Source organism: Danio rerio, chromosome 14, assembly GCF_052040795.2.
Source record: "Danio rerio strain M-AB ecotype USA chromosome 14, GRCz13ab, whole genome shotgun sequence".
Taxonomy (NCBI): domain Eukaryota; kingdom Metazoa; phylum Chordata; class Actinopteri; order Cypriniformes; family Danionidae; genus Danio; species Danio rerio.
This window is the reverse complement of record NC_141034.1, coordinates 38060001-38079721: the sequence shown is the minus strand read 5'-3', so window position 1 is coordinate 38079721 and position 19721 is coordinate 38060001. Positions and strand designations below refer to the sequence as shown.

The 19721-nt window shown below is 34.5% G+C and overlaps 2 protein-coding genes across 3 annotated transcripts in view; both read left to right on the top strand.

The window, feature by feature from the left end:
* On the top strand, window positions 1-13347 carry si:ch73-335m24.2. Its single transcript, XM_087281818.1, is given in 9 exon segments — window positions 1-149; window positions 151-193; window positions 4490-4692; window positions 7524-7647; window positions 7756-7908; window positions 9118-9261; window positions 9348-9419; window positions 10373-10453; window positions 12816-13347. Coding segments are annotated over 9 exon segments (1239 nt in total). The 5' UTR covers window positions 1-83; the 3' UTR covers window positions 13169-13347.
* Window positions 13348-14953: 1606 nt separating this feature from the next.
* The window catches only part of ocrl (OCRL inositol polyphosphate-5-phosphatase), a 31740-nt gene continuing 26972 nt past the window's right edge, over window positions 14954-19721 (top strand). The window contains exons 1-2 of one of the 2 annotated variants that reach the window (XM_087280895.1): window positions 14954-15318; window positions 15838-15917. In XM_087280895.1, the coding sequence (XP_087137021.1) occupies window positions 15274-15318; window positions 15838-15917 (125 nt within the window). In that variant the 5' untranslated portion in view covers window positions 14954-15273. 2 annotated transcript variants of the gene reach the window in all.

Genomic DNA, 19721 nt, shown 5'->3' with positions numbered 1-19721 from the left:
ATTGACACTTTCTCCCGGCCAGAAGTCAGAAGGCAGTAAACAGCCAAACAACTTCTCCTAGTGAAAAATCACAGCAGTTCGTAATGTGCGCTGGGCACTATGCCTCCATGGAGCTCTTGTTGGTCCTGGTGTTTCCTCTCCGTCGTTCTTGCTGTCAACACTCGGCAAACCTCGTCAGCTCCAGATTTTACTGGTGAGTGTTTGTTTTTTTTTCTCTAATTTTGATAAAGGAAATTCAACATGCAGTGAATGTCCCAAAGGAAAGACAACATTCTGTAGTTTGCCTTTCACACAATCCTTGTCAGCAATCTGTAGAGTATCAGTTTTAGAGGACGGGTGTAGGGGTCACAGAACTGTCCCATCCTCCTCCATTGTTTGAGTACAATCCATACAAGACAAGCCAGTTATCAACATTAACCCATTCGGAACCAGACATTTTTTGTTGAAGCTCGACTGATAATGTGCTATATATAAAAATCCACAAATATGAAAAAGACAGTATAGCCATTATGTATTATAATGCCATAAAAGTCAGCAAAATGTATTAATGCAGTTCATTATTGGTCATTCTGATTGTCCCCTATAGACTGCAAGTAACTTTTTAGAGGGACAGTTCACCCAAAAATGAAGATTTTGTCATAATTTGTTCTGCAACAAGTGATTAGAAACCTGTTTGAGTTTCTTTAGGAAAATATTTGAAAGAATATTAAATGGCTATCATTTTTCAACATTCTTCAAATTATCTTCTTTTGCACTCAACATAAGAAAAATAATAATAATTTAGGTTTGGAACAACTTCAGAGTAAGTTAATGGTAAGTTAATTTTCATTTTTGTATATGAGACCTTATTCTAATAACCCAAAGCCCAAATTAAGTCTACTTTTACTCTAATGGGAATTTAAGTTAAGCATTTATACAGAATGTGAAATAAAGTGCAAGCTCATATTTTGATTATCACAGGCCTTTCATTGTTCTGTAGTTTACCCCTATACAAACATAATGGCTTCAGGAGTCATAATCAGCTAAGAATAGCTCATTGTGTTTATTTGCGAATGTGTCTGTGCCTGGCACTGCACAACAGAGAGCTGTACAGATGCAGAATGGTGTAACCAACGAAAAGACAGAAGGACGAGGCAGACATCACAATTGCCATTGATCCAGTTCCTTCTCATTGAGTACTTATGGATGTGATCCAGTGTAGGATTGAAGCCATGCATGCAAAACACATAAAGCACCTGAGCTGTTTGGAAAAGTGGAGCGTAAGAAAGAGGGAAATGCTCCTTGAGAAGGAAATCTGCAGGATCCCTCGTGTATGTCCTTCACAAGATTTAAATCCCAAATCAGCAGTAGAGTGAACAGGAAGAGTGCTTTTAAATCCTGTTGCTGTGATTTCCTTTGGCTACATGACTGTCCCTGACCTCTGCCTTGCTTTGTTTTCACAAAAAAAAAGTTAGTTTAGGATTCAAAGATACTGTAGCTTTACTTTAACTTTACCATTATATATTTATCTATATGTATACAGTGCTCAGCATAATTGACTTCACCACGTTTTGAAAATGAAATCTTTTATCCATTTCTCAGTGAATATAGGCAATGTATTTTGGTGCATTTAAGCAAACCAAATTTATTAAACAGATATTTTTTTAAATGATATTTTAGTCACCAAACAGATTTAGAAATGGAAAGATAATACAATTAAATTCAAGCAAAATATTGCAAAAAAAAATAATAATTACAACCTACAAATTTTCAACTAAATGTTTCCATTTTTTTGCTTCTCTTGATTTTTTCTGTTTTTAAATTTGTATTTAATATTTTTCTAGAACATACATTTAGGTGTACTAGTTTTTGGACTGTTATTGTAACTTTTTTTGTTAGATAAGCTCCAGATTTGGCTTCGGTACTGACTAATCTAATGTATATGTACAACTATAATATTGTTTAGCTTCCTATTAAAAGATAGATTTGTGTGGGGTGTACTTATATATGCTGAGCACTGTATATATTCACAGTTTTTCCTATAACATTTTTCTTCATGGAAAAAGTATTATTTGTTATATTTCGGCTAGAATAAAATCCGTTTATATTCAAAAAAATAAATAAATAAACATTTTAAGGCCAAGATTATTAGCTATTAATATATATTTATGCTTATAGTAACATTTTAATTCATTTTTTTCTATTATTTTTTTCATTATGCACTTCAAATCCTAGAATATATGTGTGCAAGCAGGTATAAAATATGAAAATACAAACAAGTGAACAATAAAATGTACTCAATATAGAAATGCATAGGCCTACTGACGTTTTAGATTAAAAAGAGAAGCTGTCATAGTGATGGCGTGGATTTTCTGATGGATGTCCGCTCCAGGATGAAGTAATATCCTTTCTTATGTCTTTATGGTTATAAATAAAGTTGAATGTATAAGAGCCTAGATTACTTGATGACCTAAGTGTCATCCCACTTCAGAGTTTAACTGGAATGATATGTGCGATTGCTTTTCTGTATGCCAAATGATTGGTTTCCTCAGGACCTACCTATAGCCAATTCAGAGGTCATGGAGACCTCTTGTGTGGACCTGGGGCCTCATGTATCAACGCTGTGTACGCACAAAAACTTTGCGTACGCCAGGTTTCACGTTCAGAATCGCTCACGTTTGGATTTACTAACAATGAACTGAACGTGGGAATGTGCGCACCTTCACGGCAGCTTTCTGGCAGGCGTACGCACATTTTTTGTGCGTGTGTGTTTTATTTCCATTGGCGACTCCTAGAGGCAGTTGTGTTAAATTCCTCTCTACAAAGTGTCTGAGCCTTGCAATGGCAGCTGTATGAGACGGGTTCAGCAGGTATATAAGGTTTCCATACCATACATTTGACCAGCTAAACATTAAAGCACAATTTGCAGCAGTCGCCTGTTTTCCCAATGTAATCTGAGCTATCTACTGCACGCACATTGCTATAAAGACACTATCTGAAGATGAATTTGCATGCGTGAATCAGAAACATTTCCATTCAATAAATGTGCAAATAAAATATGATGCACAAACTTATTGATGATTCCTACTTGTCTTTCTCGTGATAAATAGTTGGCAAAATCTGATATGTAGCGGGGAAAAAAACAAGTAAGAGTTCATCAGACGCTGGATTCGAGCCGAGCTCATGCTCGAACGTATCAATTCATGATCACAAGCGTCTTACGAGTAGCGCCACTGAAACTGTTAAGCATCCTGCAACATTTTACAGATATAAACGACACTATTTCTTCTTTTTAATGCACAGTGCGATGTTCAGACCCAATTGTGTTGACCGCATCAGCTAAACTCTCCCACTCTATTTTTTTCTTTTGTTGTTAATTCCGGAGAACAAACTTGCAAATAACACCGCTTTTCTCCGGTCTACCTCCGAAAGCAGCACCTCCAATTCACATTCTGTTCAAAGTGTCTCTTTTTGCTTGCCTTTGACACTGCTTTTTCGTTGGGTTTTGCCATTAGCATAGTCATTAGCATATTCATACGGGGGAGGAGGCAGGGAGGGGTTTTGTACTCGTGCATGTTGCGCTCAGTTTCACGTTCATTCAGATGTACAAAAGAATATGCGTGAGATTCGGCGTACGCAGTGTTTCATACATCTGAATTTTTTTCTGCGTACGCACATTTACAGCTTTGTGCGTACGCAATGTTTTAGTAAGATTTCCACGCAAGTCTTCGTACATGAGGCCCCTGGACTTTTAAAGTTTCCTGAGTTATTTGCCATTTTATGTGTTAAATCTTTTAAAGCTAATTCCTTTGTATGTAAGCTGCCAGTTTGGATGTAGATTGTCCCGGTTTTTAACCAGTTTTGATAAGGCTGCTGAGAGTACGCTCAGCCTTGGGTAAGCAACAGATAGTACATTGTGTGTGTGTGTGTTCTGTTCATTTTTGGATCATTTCACAGGTCTGGGATCAGCTCTGAAGTGGCTGTCTGACGTTTGTATGCTTAAGATATTAAGATATTGAGCATAGACACATGGAAATCATCTAAGTCTATCTGTGTTTTAACCAACACCTATATGTATGATGTAGTAAATTAGGTTATTTAAGAATATAATTGTTGATGCTTTGAGATTGTAAGCAGAGCGGACGACTAACTCATTGTGAGTGTTGAAGCTGGCTTCTGCTGATGCAACTGCAAACTATCTTCAGTAAAATTAAATTGAATCTGTGACTCTTCTTCATCTGACTGGTCAATTTTGGTTAAAGCTGTAAAATATCCCTGCAATAGAAACTCAAGAATACCTTTTTACATTACAAAGCTTTCATTTTTACCCACCTTAAATTAACAAGGGAACTGATTTGTTCATTGTCATATCACTGGAATTGTACTAGAGCAGGCTTAAGTGCATTTTCTAAATGCATTTACAATACATTGTTTGTGTACTGAGCAGTGACATGTACAGTAGGCCTTTATTTTGACTGCCAGCGACTAACAGCATTTTTGTTTCTGTTAGATTACCTGCACAGGATCCTGAAGAACCACACTGCTCATGCCTGTGATGGAGAGACTCTGTCCATCAGATGTCCCTCTAGAACATCAGTGGCTGTGCTCTCTGCGTTTTATGGCCGACGCGTCCCAAGTCCATATCTATGCCCATACACAAACCTAAACATGACAGAGGAGAACACTGACTGTGCATCAACCACAGCCATTCAGGTAGACTGTATTTGATCAGCATTTACTCCATTCATTTGAGAGACAAAAGCATCCTGTGTTCGGATTCTATTCACAATCGATCTGTTATATCCTGCTTCACTTTTCCTTTTTTTCTATGGCTAAAAATGAGTCCTGGTTATTTAAACTGTTGTTTGACACTTTACAGTCCTAAGATCTAGCATCATCATTCGCTTTCACAGTGTCAGTGATTGAACAAACAAAGCATGCAACCTGTTTACTTACTATTTATACAACCTGTGTTTTCTTTACTGTACAAAGCACATGAGGGCTGTCAGTTGCTAAGTATCATATAGCCGTAATATTCGAAAACCACAACATTTTACTCAGTACACACACACACCATAGGTAGAAATTCATTGATTATACAATTAATAGGGTTGCAGTTTACCAGTATATGTAGTATCGCAATATATGGCTACAAAATACTGATGGTGCCACTGTAGTTTGTAGTATCGTCATTAACAGTCTAACAATACATATTGTTGCATGCGGAAAAGTCACTAAAATGCCCTTTAAGGTTGCACATTTTCTGATGTTTTTTGACATTTCAAACGCACACCTGAATCGCTTCATTTCGTTCCTGTCAATATGATTTAGTAGCTACATCAACCGCAACAATCTCTTAAAAAGAACGACTCACAATGTGAAATATTGAATTACTTTGGATTGTTATACTCTTCATATAGCCTACTTTTGTTTAAAAAAGTGCTCTTTTTGTAACTAATTTCATTCTGTATAATTTATATCTTTATTTTAATGTATTTTTTGTTGGTGAGTTATCTATAAAATAAACAAAAAGAACTAATACATTTTGAAGGTGAAGTGACGTGCAAATAATGTTTTTTTAATAATAAGGGAATTATGAATTAAAGTAAGTAGACCTATTATAACATGTAAAATATAGTATTTCTGACAAATTTCTTTACAATTTGAGTTATGAATTACAGTATCGCAATACTATTTGGTATCGTGATACATCAGCTCGTATATGGTATACTGAACTAATGGTATTGCGACAACCTTACATTCAATTAGTCTAAATCGAGCACACTGACCTGTCTGCCACCTAAGAAATATCAAAAACAAACTCACAATTAACTCATATTTTTGCCAATATTTGCTTTGAATTTACTTGTGTTGTTTTAAAATTGATGTAAGATTTTTTGGCATAATCCCGCTTAAAAGCTGTTTCATTTCATAATTTTTTTTTAATTCATTAAAATAGTCAAATTAGAGCTGCAGATTCCACATCCAGTCACAATAAGAAATAAATCAGGTATTGCATCTACTGGCCTTAAAACTGAGCTCTAGACCAGTCTTAAAATAAAATCCGCATACAAATGCTGATAACACTTTACAATAAGGTTCATTAGTTAATGCATTTACTAACATGAACTAATCATGAACAACACATGTACAGCATTTATTCATCATAATTGAACATTTACTAATGAACTATTAACATCCAAGTCCATGCTTGTTAACATTAGTTAATGCACCATGAGTTAACATGAACTAACAATGAACTACTGTATTTTCATTAACTAACGTTAAATAACATGAACAAATACAGTAGTAAATGTATTGTTCATTGTTTGTTCATGTTAGTAAATGCATTAATTAACATTGACTAATGAACCTTATTGTAAAGTGTGGCCCAAATGCTCTCTTTAAATATAATAATCAATGAACCGCCATATTATCCAGCATATGTTTTACACAGTGGATACCCTTCCAGCTGCAACCCATCACTGGGAAACACCTATACACTCTTATTCACACACATACACAACAATTTAGGTTACTTAATTCACCTTAAGCGCATGTCTTTGGACTTGTGGGGAAAATCGGGGCACGCAGAGGAAACCCACGAAAACATGGGGAGAACATGCAAACTCCACACAGAAATGCCAACTGACTCAGCCGGGGCTCAAACCAGCGACCTTCTTGCTTACAGACGACATCACTACCCACTGCACTGCCAATATAATATAATATAATATAATATAATATAATATAATATAATATAATATAATATAATATAATATAATATAATATTATATAATATAATATACAGTGTCGCTGTAGGTAGTGCTGTCGCCTCACAGCAAGAAGTTTGCTGGGTCGCTGGTTCGAACCTTGGCTCAGTTGGCGTTTCCGTGTGGAGTTTGCATGTTCTCCCTGCCTTCGCGTGGGTTTCCTCCGGGTGCTCCGGTTTCACCCACAGTCCAAAGACATGCAGTACAGGTAAATTGGGTAGGCTAAATTGTCCGTAGTGTATGAGTGTGTATGTGTGTGGATGTTTCCCAGAGATGGTTTGCGGCTGGAAGGGCATCCGCTGCGTAAAAACTTGCTGGATAAGTTGGTGGTTCATTCCGCTGTGGCGACCCCAGATTAATAAAGGGACTAAGCCGACAAGAAAATGAATGAATAATATAATATAATATGATATAATATAATATATGTCACACTTTATAATAAGGTTTCACTAATTAAAGTTACTGTATTTACTAACACTAACTATTTTAAGTAGTTATTGTACAGCATTTATTAATCATAGTTCAACACTTTCCAATGTATTCACTTCCAAATTAATGCTTGTTAAAATTTGTTATTAAACAGCTGTAATTTCTTTAACTAACTAACTAACGTTAACTAACATAAATACTGTAACGAATGTATCGGTCATTGTTTGTTCGTCTTAATAAACACATTAACTAATACAACCTTATTGTAAAGTGTCACCAATATAATTAAATCATTTGTACCCAAGTATTATTTAATCTCAGTCATAAGTTTTTTATGTTTAGAAAGTGATGTCTGAGTGCCAGGATCGACAGGAGTGTCACATTCCTGTCGTGAGTCCAGTATTTGGTCAAGATCCCTGCCCTGAAACCAGGAAATACATCATTGTCTCATACAAATGCAAGCCTGGTGAGACGATTGTGATTCACTCCACAATACTGTATAAAAAAAAAATAAAAATAAAAATAAAAAAAACGAGCAGGACATCACTGAAGGCCATTTCATTCTTCTCCACAGAACATCATCGCTCGAGAACGGTGTGTGAGAACGAGAGGCTGAGGCTGACCTGTAAGAACGACACAGTTCTGGCCATCTATTCAGCCACGTTCGGCCATCTGGAGCACGACAGCCTCGAGTGCCCTCAAGAGGCGAAAACAAAGACGGACATGGGTCTGAAACTACAAATCACTCTACTCACATCTAGCGGGGAAATCGTGCTACAACAGCACTAGAGTAGTTTAAAGGGATAGTTCACCGAAAAATGAAATTCGATCATTTACTCATTATTAAGTTTTATTTTTTCCCTCTGTTAAACACAAAGGAAGATATACTAAAGAATTTTAGCCATTGATTTTTATAGTTGTTGTTGTTGTTTTGTTCCTATACTAATATCAATTGCTGTTTTTTTCGACATTCTCAGGAAAAAAATGTTTTGTGTTCAACAGAAGAAAGATTTCTTAAAAGTTTAGAACAACTTGACTGTAAATACATGGTGTTGAAATGTGAGCCATGAGATTATGCTGAGACACCATAATTTTGAGATTTTGATCTTTTTATAAAGTAATTTTCCCAAAAATACACCTTTAAATATTTCTTTTGTCACATTTGACCAATTTGTGTCTGTAGATTTCACCTACAGTGCATATTTTTAAAGTCAGTTTTCTCAAAATGAGCTTTTTTTTCTCCTGCACTGAATCATAAGCCACTTCAGCATGCAACACTTACAGCACATTACCCAAACATCACAGATTTATTCATACTGTATCTACATTCTACATGTATTTAACGAGGGTCATGTCCAAACATAATTTGAATCATTATATTCAACATGAGGGCGAAGCAGTGGCGCAGTAGGTATAGTGCTGACGTCTCATCGCAAGAAGGTCGCTGGGTCGCTGGTTCGACCCTTGGCTCAGTTGTCATTTCTGTGTGTAGTTTGCATGTTCTCCTTGCGTTTGTGTGGGTTTCCTCTGGGTGCTCTCCCCCACAGTCCAAAGACATGCGGTACAGGTCAACTGGGTAGGCTAAATTGTCTGTAGTGTATGAATGTGTGTGTGAATGTGTGTGTGGATGTTTCCCAAGGATGGATTGCGGCTGGAAGGGCATCCGCTGCGTAAAAACTTGCTGGATAAGTTGGCGGTTCATTCAACTGTGGTGACCCCAGATTAATAAAGGGACTAAGCCGACAAGAAAAATTGAATGAATGAATATTCAACATGTTATTTTACAAAATTGTGTCATCACATTTAATGTCATAAAGCCTCATTTCCAAATTTAAGCATAATGTTTATTAAAAACTTGTAATACCAAAAAGGTTGATATTTTTATGTAACCTGGGGAAGTATGGTGATTACTAATATTTCATTTGTTTTCTGTTAGAGTGCTTGTCTCCGTCAGCATTGAGGAGGGTCTCGAGAAAGTGTCATGGCCGGACCAACTGCTCTGTTATGGCTGATGCTCAGGGTTTTGGAGACCCCTGTTTTCCTGGCACCAGAAAGCACCTGCGAGTGTCCTTTACTTGTGGTGAGTTTCATTAGTGCAGGAGAAACAACACTCTCCTTATTGTTTCATATTTGAAGCATTAAAACTTTTTGTTGTTGTGCATTTAGTACCACGTTATCTCCTGGAAGATGTTGGACGCGGACACATAGATCCCTTCTTGCTCTCTGACTATACACATGGTGAGAAGAATTTGCTTAGGTCAAATTCTATTGATTGCTTTGATTGTTTTTACTTTAATAACATGCTTGTGTCAAGATGTTAAGATGCTTTCAACTTAATACCTGCGACTTGATGCACATGTAACTGTTGCATTTGAAAATAAGACAGGAATGCTATAGAGTAAAAATTTGACATGCACCTTGCTGAATATTTTTTTAATTATTTCACAGGACAACATAATAGCTAAGTGAAGTTCAAATAATTTTTATTGTGTTTCTTTACATACAGTAGATGAGTTTTGTTATCGTTTGTGAATCCCTTGTTTGTCCTGAGTAGAACTGTTTCTCATATTTAAACCCTTTCCAGCTACTGTATAATTTTTTCAAATGTATGACATTATATGGACTAATATAGCTGTTGTAAATAGTGGTAATATTTACTTCTTCTCAGGATGGCAACACAATGCACGAATAAAACGTATTAAAAATCAAGCATATTCACATTTGTATAAAATATTATATTATATATATATATATATATAAATTTATATATAAAATTCACTATGCCTGAAATTATTCATAATCTTGAATGTATTATTCATTACTCCTGGCAAATTCTGACTTAAAATTACTTAAATAAAAATACTTATTTAAAAAACTTTTTTTTTGCCACTATCATGGCTCTTGTACATCATTTTATTATCTTTTGGAAGAAGCCTGTGTCATTTCCGGTACAAAAATAATTGTTGGTTGAATAAAAGTAACTTTTTCAGAATTTCAGGTTTTACTGTAAATGAAAAAAAAAAAAACATTGTGCAGTTTTAGTCATGACTCTTATTTTATATTAAAAAAACATGTACGGTGTATGTATACTTTTAGCCATAACTGTACTCACATTTACAACATAACTGCTATAGTTGATTGATGCTGGCCCTGCTGACTGCTGGATCCAATGCCCTGTTCCCCCTTCACAGGAGGGTGGTATACTGGCCCCGGTGTGTCCAGACCACAAAACATTTTCACCAACTCTCTGGAAATCTTTTCCCAAATCCAGGGTATGTTAGATGTGTGGTCTGATCCCACAATATGCAAATGATATGTCATGTTACCTTCTTTTTTTGTGATCAACTATCAATTTTGTTTCATGAAATATACAGGTATGTAGCATTCACATATGTGAAAATGTATACATAACTCAGAAACCAATAAATAAATATATACAATTGCCAAAGCCTTAGATATCAAAATCTAGGTATTGTAGATTAGGTGGTTACCAAACAACTATTGATCATTTGGATGCAGGAGAAATAAAGATCTTTACTTTGACAAAGGTCAAATTGTTATGGCAAGCCAAGACGGTTAGGTCAGAATATCTCTTAAACGTCGAAGCTAAATTTTGTTTAAGGGTACTGATAATGTCTGTGTCATGGGGATGAAAGACCAAAAACTATTTAAAACTTTTGCGGATTGACCTAAATTTGTTGGCTTGTGGATGGGCCCTCACACTGATCTGATGTTTATCCACTCCTCTGCAGTCTCTTCCACAGTTCACTGAAGAGAGGGTGTAGAGAGTGGTTTAGGCTCTAGCTTCATTGCCAATGATTTTAAAGAGATTTTCAATCAAGTTTAGATCAGCACTCTGGGCTATCCATTTTATTATTTCAGTGTTTTCAACTTCCTTGCCTGTTTTAGTTGATTGGCTGATAAATTATTTAGCTTCTTATAAGGGCCATTTTTCAACTATGGGCCCCTTTAGCCTTGTGAAGTTGAGTAAAAAAAACTTGTTCAAAATTAACGTAACACAGCCTTATAAGTTTAAACAATAGTTTTAACATCTGTAAGAGGACAAACTTAGATAAGAAGAGAAACATTTTTTCCATCGTGAACTGAACAAATGTCAATTTCACCACATCTCAATATACAGTTTTTATTTAAAATGAAATAAATTATTGCAGTTAAATATTATCTAAGAAAAATTTTACAAAATCCCTCTTAATTGGGTGCTCGGCCAAAAAACGCAAAAGGTGCAAATTAAATATTCATCAAAGGCGGCAACCCCAAAGCTCCAAAAATACAAATTTTAAAGCAAAAAAGCTGACACACGCTTTGAGTCAGCTTTTTTAATTTAATAAATTTGTATTTTTTGAGCTTTGGTGTTGCTGCCTTTGATGAATATTAAATATTGTCTAAGACAATTTTTGTATCTAGTTCAACCAATCTTTCTACAATATATATAATAATTATACATTTGTTAATGAAATAAATTAGTTGTAAGCTGAATTGTACACCTGTCACACTCGAAAATTGAATATTAATTTGCTTAAGAGTTTATTAGAAAATAAACTGAGTTTGTATATTAAATAGAGCATGAACTTATACATTGTGAATACACTTTTATGTGTGATGAGAACTTTTCAGATATTTTTAAAAAATGTGTGCGGTGATGGAAATGAAATTTCAACAGTTTATTGTGGAAAAAATGAACGTAGCTTCACCGATCAGCTTTGAATTGATACTAGCCTGACATGTATACAAAACACTTATATTTACCTTAATTTTGTTTGGTTTTTAAAAACATTTTTGAAAGTACAACATGTTTGGAAATGACATGGAATAAATGTATTTCCTTATCAAGCAATATTTACCTTGATTACCTTGATTTTTCTTGATTTTAAGTGTTGTTGATAAAAATTTCAATTCCCTCCATCTTGAACATGTTCTCAGATGCCACTATTCATTTTCATAGAAACCACCTAAATTATCTTTCACACTTTTCCTTTTTAAAGCGATATTACAGTGTTGTGGTGGAAATGACACTGATATTGTGCGACAGCTATATTTTGTATAAAAAATAATATTGATAATAGTCTCACATTGATAACAATAAAATGTTTAAATTATTTCACTAGTGCTAAGTTAAGATACATTAATAGATACCAGATGAATAATATTTTAAAATGTTATTTTCATTGTTGAAGTTTAAAACTCTGGTGTGCGACAAGGTGAAAACAGTGATTTTGACACCTAAATGGAGAATAAAAAATATGAAAAAAATATAACAGAAAGGTAGTAAACTTTTTTAAAGTATGATCAAAGGACATAATAGTGTCCGTATAACTGAAGAATTACCCTTAAACATTACATTTGCTATGTATCTGTATAAGTGTGATAAATAAATAGATGGATGGATGAATGGATTTTATTAGCAATAGTAAAAATGTGATTTGGTTGGTAATTTGCTAAATCTGTGCAAAAACAATTCATCATTCTTCTTATTTGCTAATATCAGCAGTCAGCAATGGCCTTTTCATTTTAAGTGTGGTATTATCTCTATATTTATTATTATATTTACAATTTTAATGAACTAAGTATCTAATGAAAATATTTATATATACCGTATGTTTCCATTCGTTTAAGGTCTTCCAGAGACAGTTGCTCTATACTTTGTCTCGGGTATATGTGCTGGACTTTTCTTCTTGCTGTGTTTGTTCGGCCTCAAATCCACCCTGATACGAGATCTGAAAGACCTGGCCTCTGAGCTGGGAGATGAGCTGAGGTCTTTTGACGATGATGCCTCCTTGCGTTCTACATTTCCCCCCCTCACACGCCCTTATCGCACACCGGACGTGTTCAATCCAGAGATGATAATGACAGTGGTGATGGAAGACAGGAGGGATGAGGACAAACCCGAGATGCCTAATGGAGACATCTGGCCCCATATCAACTCCAGTCCTTATGCCATGCACAAAATCAAAACCACCTCTGCTTGATCTCAATGTTCTACGTATGTTGTTGACCAAATACTAATTGTACTACTTAAGAAGACTGAAATCCAAGATTGGAGTGTCTAGGTCTTATCTGCTTATTTTTTCTCAATATACTATTCATGTATGCATTTTCATATTTATGTATAATACAATCTGTGATTTATTAAATGAGTTTGGATGGAGCTCTGACATCAGATTTATTTGGATGGTGTGTATATTAAACATAATATAGGCCTACATTATATATGTGATTATCAAGCACATTTAAAGATAGATTGGGTCTCATTTTTATCTAAAACCTGTAAGTATTGTATGTGAACAAATATGGGGTGTACTAATGACAAAGAATCCTAGTTTTGTGAGGCGAGTCCCAGTTTTTTGTGCTCAGGTTACAGCATGTTTGTTCAAATCAAGCTTAACATACTGCTGCTGGTTGCCAGAGCAATCGTGAACCTTCACCAAACAGAGGCTGAAGGTTGAGCCAAGCTTATTACTTCATTACTTAACCCTCCTGTCGACTTACTGGTAAAAAAAATATCCGTCAATTGAAATTAAGAGTAAAATAAAACTTTAGGTGTAAAATAAATCTTCATTTAAACGATGTATCTTTGTTAAATTTACAAACTTGATATTTTCTTGAGCCTAAATGGTTTAAACTCTCTCCAAATGCTCACAAAGTCAGAGAGCTTAAAAATACATGCAAGTGATAAACATTCACTATGAAACTTTCATTATGACTTAACTTTAGAATGACTCCAATAAAATGTCCTGAACTGAGCTGCTCCTCAACTATTCTATATTTTTATGAATATTGCTGAATGTTGATTTGAATACATGCTGAAACAATAGTGCAGCCCTAAGAGTTAATGTAATCCATAATGCTTTGAAAACAAAACTTACAAAGGGGTGTTTGCCCTGTTTTTTAATTTATAGTTATTAAGTGTGATTTGTTTTTGCAAAAAAAAACAGACACTAATTCAGTACAAATTGTTACATATCGTTATCTTGGTGGTTGTTTTTTTGTTTTTTACAAAAGAGCAGAAAAAATTATAAAAAGGAACTAAAAAACGAAAACAGTAATAAGAGGAAAAGAAAAAAGTGTACAGAAAATTATGATTAACTAAATGCAGACATTCAACAATCACCATAAAATGTTTAGATCTATTTTATACAGTCATTGGTTCAGATTTGTCAATGTTAAAAGTAAATATTTACAATTAAACATTATGAGATGATAATAGACAAACAAAATTTTAATTACAATGAAATAAATACATTTAAAATCAATACATCAATAAAAATTCCAGATAGTTTTGAGAAATAGATTCTATGAAACGCTTTAAATTGAATCAGGCTAAGGCAAGCACAAATTGTACTAGAACGTATTCTCTGCAGCACACCAAGCCACCATGCTTCTTCTTAAGTGAGATTTCAATGATATTTTGTCCACGGTCAGAAATATCAGTTATCCTTTAAATGTCCTTATTTTGAAATAATAATAAACTTGCTACATGCAGCAGGGCAAGCATCAGTACAAATATTCGTTATATCCTGTTTGAAATTTACATATAATGAAGCAACAACACTGTATCCGCTTAAAAAGTGGGTGTTTGACGGACGCTTCTCAAAGACAAATATTGATACAGTGCAGTGATCCATACAGCGTGTTGCCAGTTAATATGCGCAAACAACACGCATCCCTGGTCAGCACATCAACACCAACACACGCCCAGGAATGTTGCTGCGTTCGGAAGAGCGCAGTGGTGATGAGCTCGAAACTCGTACATTACCGGTGATGTCTCACCACATATTTTGGTCAACACTAACCAAACACTGCTCGGAAAAACCAATGGTTTATATTATCGCGACAGCACAACCGTGACCGCTCACAAGCTAACCCGTTTGTTTATCCTTTTCAGCACATATAGTTGAAGAAACGAATGTATATTTAATGATATTAACGGTGTTATCTGAGTTTTTTAGTTATTTAGTTACCCGGAAGGCCAGCGCTGTTAGGGGCGGAGCCTGACATGAGAAAACACTCGGGCTGAGTTTAGCCTGCTTGCTAGCCGCCTGACGGCTTTAATTCAGCACTCTTATCAACATTCATGATGGAACCTTCATTTGGGATTTCCGAAAGCCAGTGTATAGCCGTATCCTTTATTTGGAGACTCGATTGTTGTTTTTAATTTTAACTATGTTAGCAGTTCACTCATTGAAAAGTCATTTAGCCCGGTCTTGTTAGCCTAGCTGTAATGGTAAAAAATAACACATACTTGTTTTGCCAGAGTGTCTGAGAGGCTGAACAGTGTTGTAGATGCTATCTGTTATATGTGTTGCTGTTTCCTCTTTGCCATCAAGTTAGTCACACATCTTTATCTCTTACATTTCTTAGGAAAAACTTGAACTGCATTTCGTGACGTTCCTGTATTGTCATTTGATATGATGTGTCTGAAAGGTGCTGTGTGCCATTACAGATGCTACAGAACAGCTGCAGTTGAGAACGTAACACTTACCTAATGGCCTTATGTAAAGTCTAATAAGTTCTTTGATTGTGTGGTGTTGAGGGAGGGAGAGGGATCAGGGAGAGCCATCAGCAGGCGTCACACTTTTCCACCCTGTTCTTTTGCCTCTTGATGTTCAGTTGAATCCTTGACAGTGATTTGTTTTAGACTGTTAGAGGACATGAAATCAGAAGCGGACAGAAAGAACCAAGACTCCTGTCCTTGTTAGAGTGTTCTGGGCAGTTCAAGTGAGTAGACTCTCTGTTTGTATATCTCAGCTTTCCATTCTATTTAATGATTGTGCTTGGTTTTGCTGTTATACCTTTGTTAAAACAATACTAGAGTTTAAGGAAAGAGCATTAATGTGTATTGGGCTGATCTGCTCATTCTATCAGGTGGTTGAGTGCCTATTTGTGTTATTACATCGATGCCGTTGTGCTTGTTTTAGGTCTTTTTGGCATGTTGGCATTTAAACCCACAAACATGGGGTCTTCTAATTGTAGGTTATCTAACCAGCATCTCTATATTGAGAATGCAGCTGGCTGATGCTTTTTTTCTTCTTCTTCTCCTTCTATGTTTAACATTCTTTATTCCACCAGTTGCAATGCTAGTTTTTCTTTCAATCTGATGTTTTAAAGACATGACATCCCATTTTGTTGTTTGTATCTAATAAAACTGAAGTGATGTTTATACATAACGATAATTTTAAATGCAAATAAATTTTAATTAATTAATTTAATTAATAATTTAATTGTAATAAAAATACGGAAAGACTACTGTATGTGGGACAGGCCAGCAACGACTTTATTGTCTGCGCAAATTAGTGAAGTTTAATTTTGATAGGACTTTTAATTTTGATGGTGGTATTTTATGAGGCCTATATACAGGGTTTAATGCTGCAGATTTTTCTACTGGTCCAATCAGGCCAATGATTCAGATTTTTACTCGCCCTGGCAAAATCATCACTGGCCCCACCATAAAAAGAGAAGTTAATAGCTATTTTAAGCCACATATTTTAAATAATGTGTCAAAATAATGTATGTGAATCAAAAATGTAAGTATTTAAAAAAATTTTATAAACATATAATGAGCAAAATTCAAAGTGTTATGGAAATAAAAAGAGCAGTATGGAAAATGTGCAGGTTTTTTATTGCAGTTCGAATTATTTAACAAAAGGTGGCCAACTTGTCATACTGACGGCAAATTGTGCGAAACATCACTTTATTTTTTTCAAACTTTATTTTTAAAAATTGCAGGCAAATTAAACTTAAGTAACAAAGTCTACTGTCCCAAGCATCTCTCATGCTGGCCCTGGGCCGTTGAGCAGCAGTTCTTATTGTTGAGCTCTGATATAGAATGAATTTTAATGGGGAGAGGTAGTTGCTGTTTTTTAGTACTATTAATGTTTGCGTTAAGTGTGTGGTATGATATATGTGTTGTAAATTTGGTACGCTGCAGAACAAATCGCCCCAAAGGGGGAGAATAAAGTTTACAGTAAAATAAAACGTTTCTGAAAAGTCAAATGTAAAACGTGGGAATTAATGTCCTATGTATACTCTTTGTAATATTTATTTAGGGATTAAAAGCTTGGTTGTACAATGCTCCTCAAACAGGTTCTTTTTTTAAATAATCAAATGATTATTGTTGTAATTCAGTTACAAATGAATGGTTTTAAGGAAATTTCTAAAATAGATGCTGCGGGAATGGCTGTAAATGTGATGCCTTTATCTCCTGAAACAGCCATGATAAAATTTTCAATTATTGCTGTTTTGCATAGTCATAAGGAAGCACAAATATTTACAAGTACATTTTAATCAGATTAAGCATACGGTTTCATTTTTACATAAATATATCTGTTTGAATGACACTGAAACTTTATTTCACATGCATTTAATTTTATTACTGGAGATATTTCAAGAATTAAACACTTGTATTGACTATATTTGCATATAAAAAAACTCTTTTAGTTAAACTGTTATTGTAATTTACTTTGAACTGTAATGCATTGCCTTTGATGTTTTTGCACTTTCTTTTTTCAACAATGTTCTGTATTACTTTTCTTAACAAAGTTTTATACTTTGAAAGATTTCATACTTAAACTTTATATCTAATTCTATTAGATGGTTTTAAAAAAGATAAAAGTGGATTTGATGTTGCTTGAATAATTTGTAACACAAAAATCACATTTGCTGCATTATCCAATCCTGGCTATGGGTGTTATACTCAACCATGATGATTTGTACTCCTGACAACCCCAGGAATGTGTAAAGCGTACATTATAAATTCCCCTAGGCTGCTGTAGATGTGAAAGGCTCTGTGCACAGTCATATGGTGTTTAGACGATGTGGTTTTTTATTTGTATGTGTGTTAGAGAGCAGTGGTGGTGGATGCCAGCGTGCTGCCCATTATCCTGCATTCCACCTCAGTGTCCTGGAGCCTAATAAGCCTCACATGAGCACACAAACTCTTTAACTGCATTAAGAGTGTACACACTCAGCTTTACTCAAAACTTCGAAATGAGCTGAGTAAAAAGAGCTCACACACGTTTGAAGCCCTGTGTAATGTCAAGGAACTTTTAAAAATAAGAATAGAATACACTTGATTTCTTTTATGCATGTCAGAACTCTTGGATTATGGAGACAAAATAAAATAAAGTTAATGCTTTTATTCACACAGAAACATTAATCAGTACATATATCAAATACTGGCAGGATCAGCTTTGTTCTGCTTATGTAATATGTGAGAACCAATGAGGTTTGTTCTCATTTCAGCTCATTTAGTCATTTTTGTTATTTGTATGGGCTGAACAATATGTCATTTGAGCATCAATATTTCAGGATTAGATAATAATTAAATATTAAAATAAAAAAAATATATATATATTTTTTTATTATTGCCTAAAATTATTTTTACAATGATGACTGTGTTATTTTACATTTGATTGTTCAGTTTTTGTATTTGTATTATGGCTGCACAATATATCGTTTCAGCATCGATATCGCAATTTGAATCCCAATTACTTGTCTTAAAACAGTTTTTTTGGATGCACAAACTTTTAATCTAGTTGCTGAAATCTCATGATTCCTAAAAAATTTACCATTTTACAAATTAATGTTAGTGACAAAATGGTCAATTAAGTTACAATCTTTGTATGGAGTAAAATGTATCCTGACAGACTATAATAAGAGTGCTTGAAGCAATAAATATTGAGCTGCATTGTCATTGTTAATGTGGCAGCAAGTACCACGTTTGATTGTTCAGTTTTTGTATTTTAATTTGGATCTGCACAGTATATCGTTTAAGCATCGATATAGCAATGTGCACTTAGGCAATAGTCACATCGCAAGATAAAACAATGTTGAGTCTGAATTAATGTTGACCAGGAGCTACAGAATTGTATTTAATGTATTTAAAAGGAAATTATTAGATTTATGCAAAAAAAAAAAAGGCTTTTCTTACTTAGAATTGTTGCATGTTTTCTAGTCCAAACAGTTATTTGTAGTTTTACAGTAGTTTTTTAGTTATTTTTACTAGAAACAAAGCAAAGAAAAGTAAGAAAAGCATTTTTTTTGCAGTTTTATGATTTATTTTTTGTACTTAACTACTTTTAGGCACCCCAGAAAACCATCAAATGTTCAAACAATCTTGTGAAACTATTCATATCGCAATATTTATCACAGTAACACAAAATATCACAATATCAGATTTTCCCCAAATCATGCAGCCGTATTTTGAATAATGTTAAACTCTCCAGAAAGCCATAAAGCGCTGTCTATTTCACTTTTATTTTTGCTCTGGCGTATTTTTATATGTTTGTAATTTATTATATTTTATGCAGATGCACTGCATAGAAAAAGACTTGATCTTGGGCAAAGCGATATGGCCTAAAATTAAAATACAGATTACTGCATTAAAATACAGATTTGCGGCTGCAAAGTGGCAGCAGAAGTATAAACCAGTCTCAGCCTAACAGCAGGGTCAGGTGACTCCACATGTGGTAGGGAAAGTAATTGGAAAAAATCATCCTGGAAAGTTTAGATTGATTATAGGTT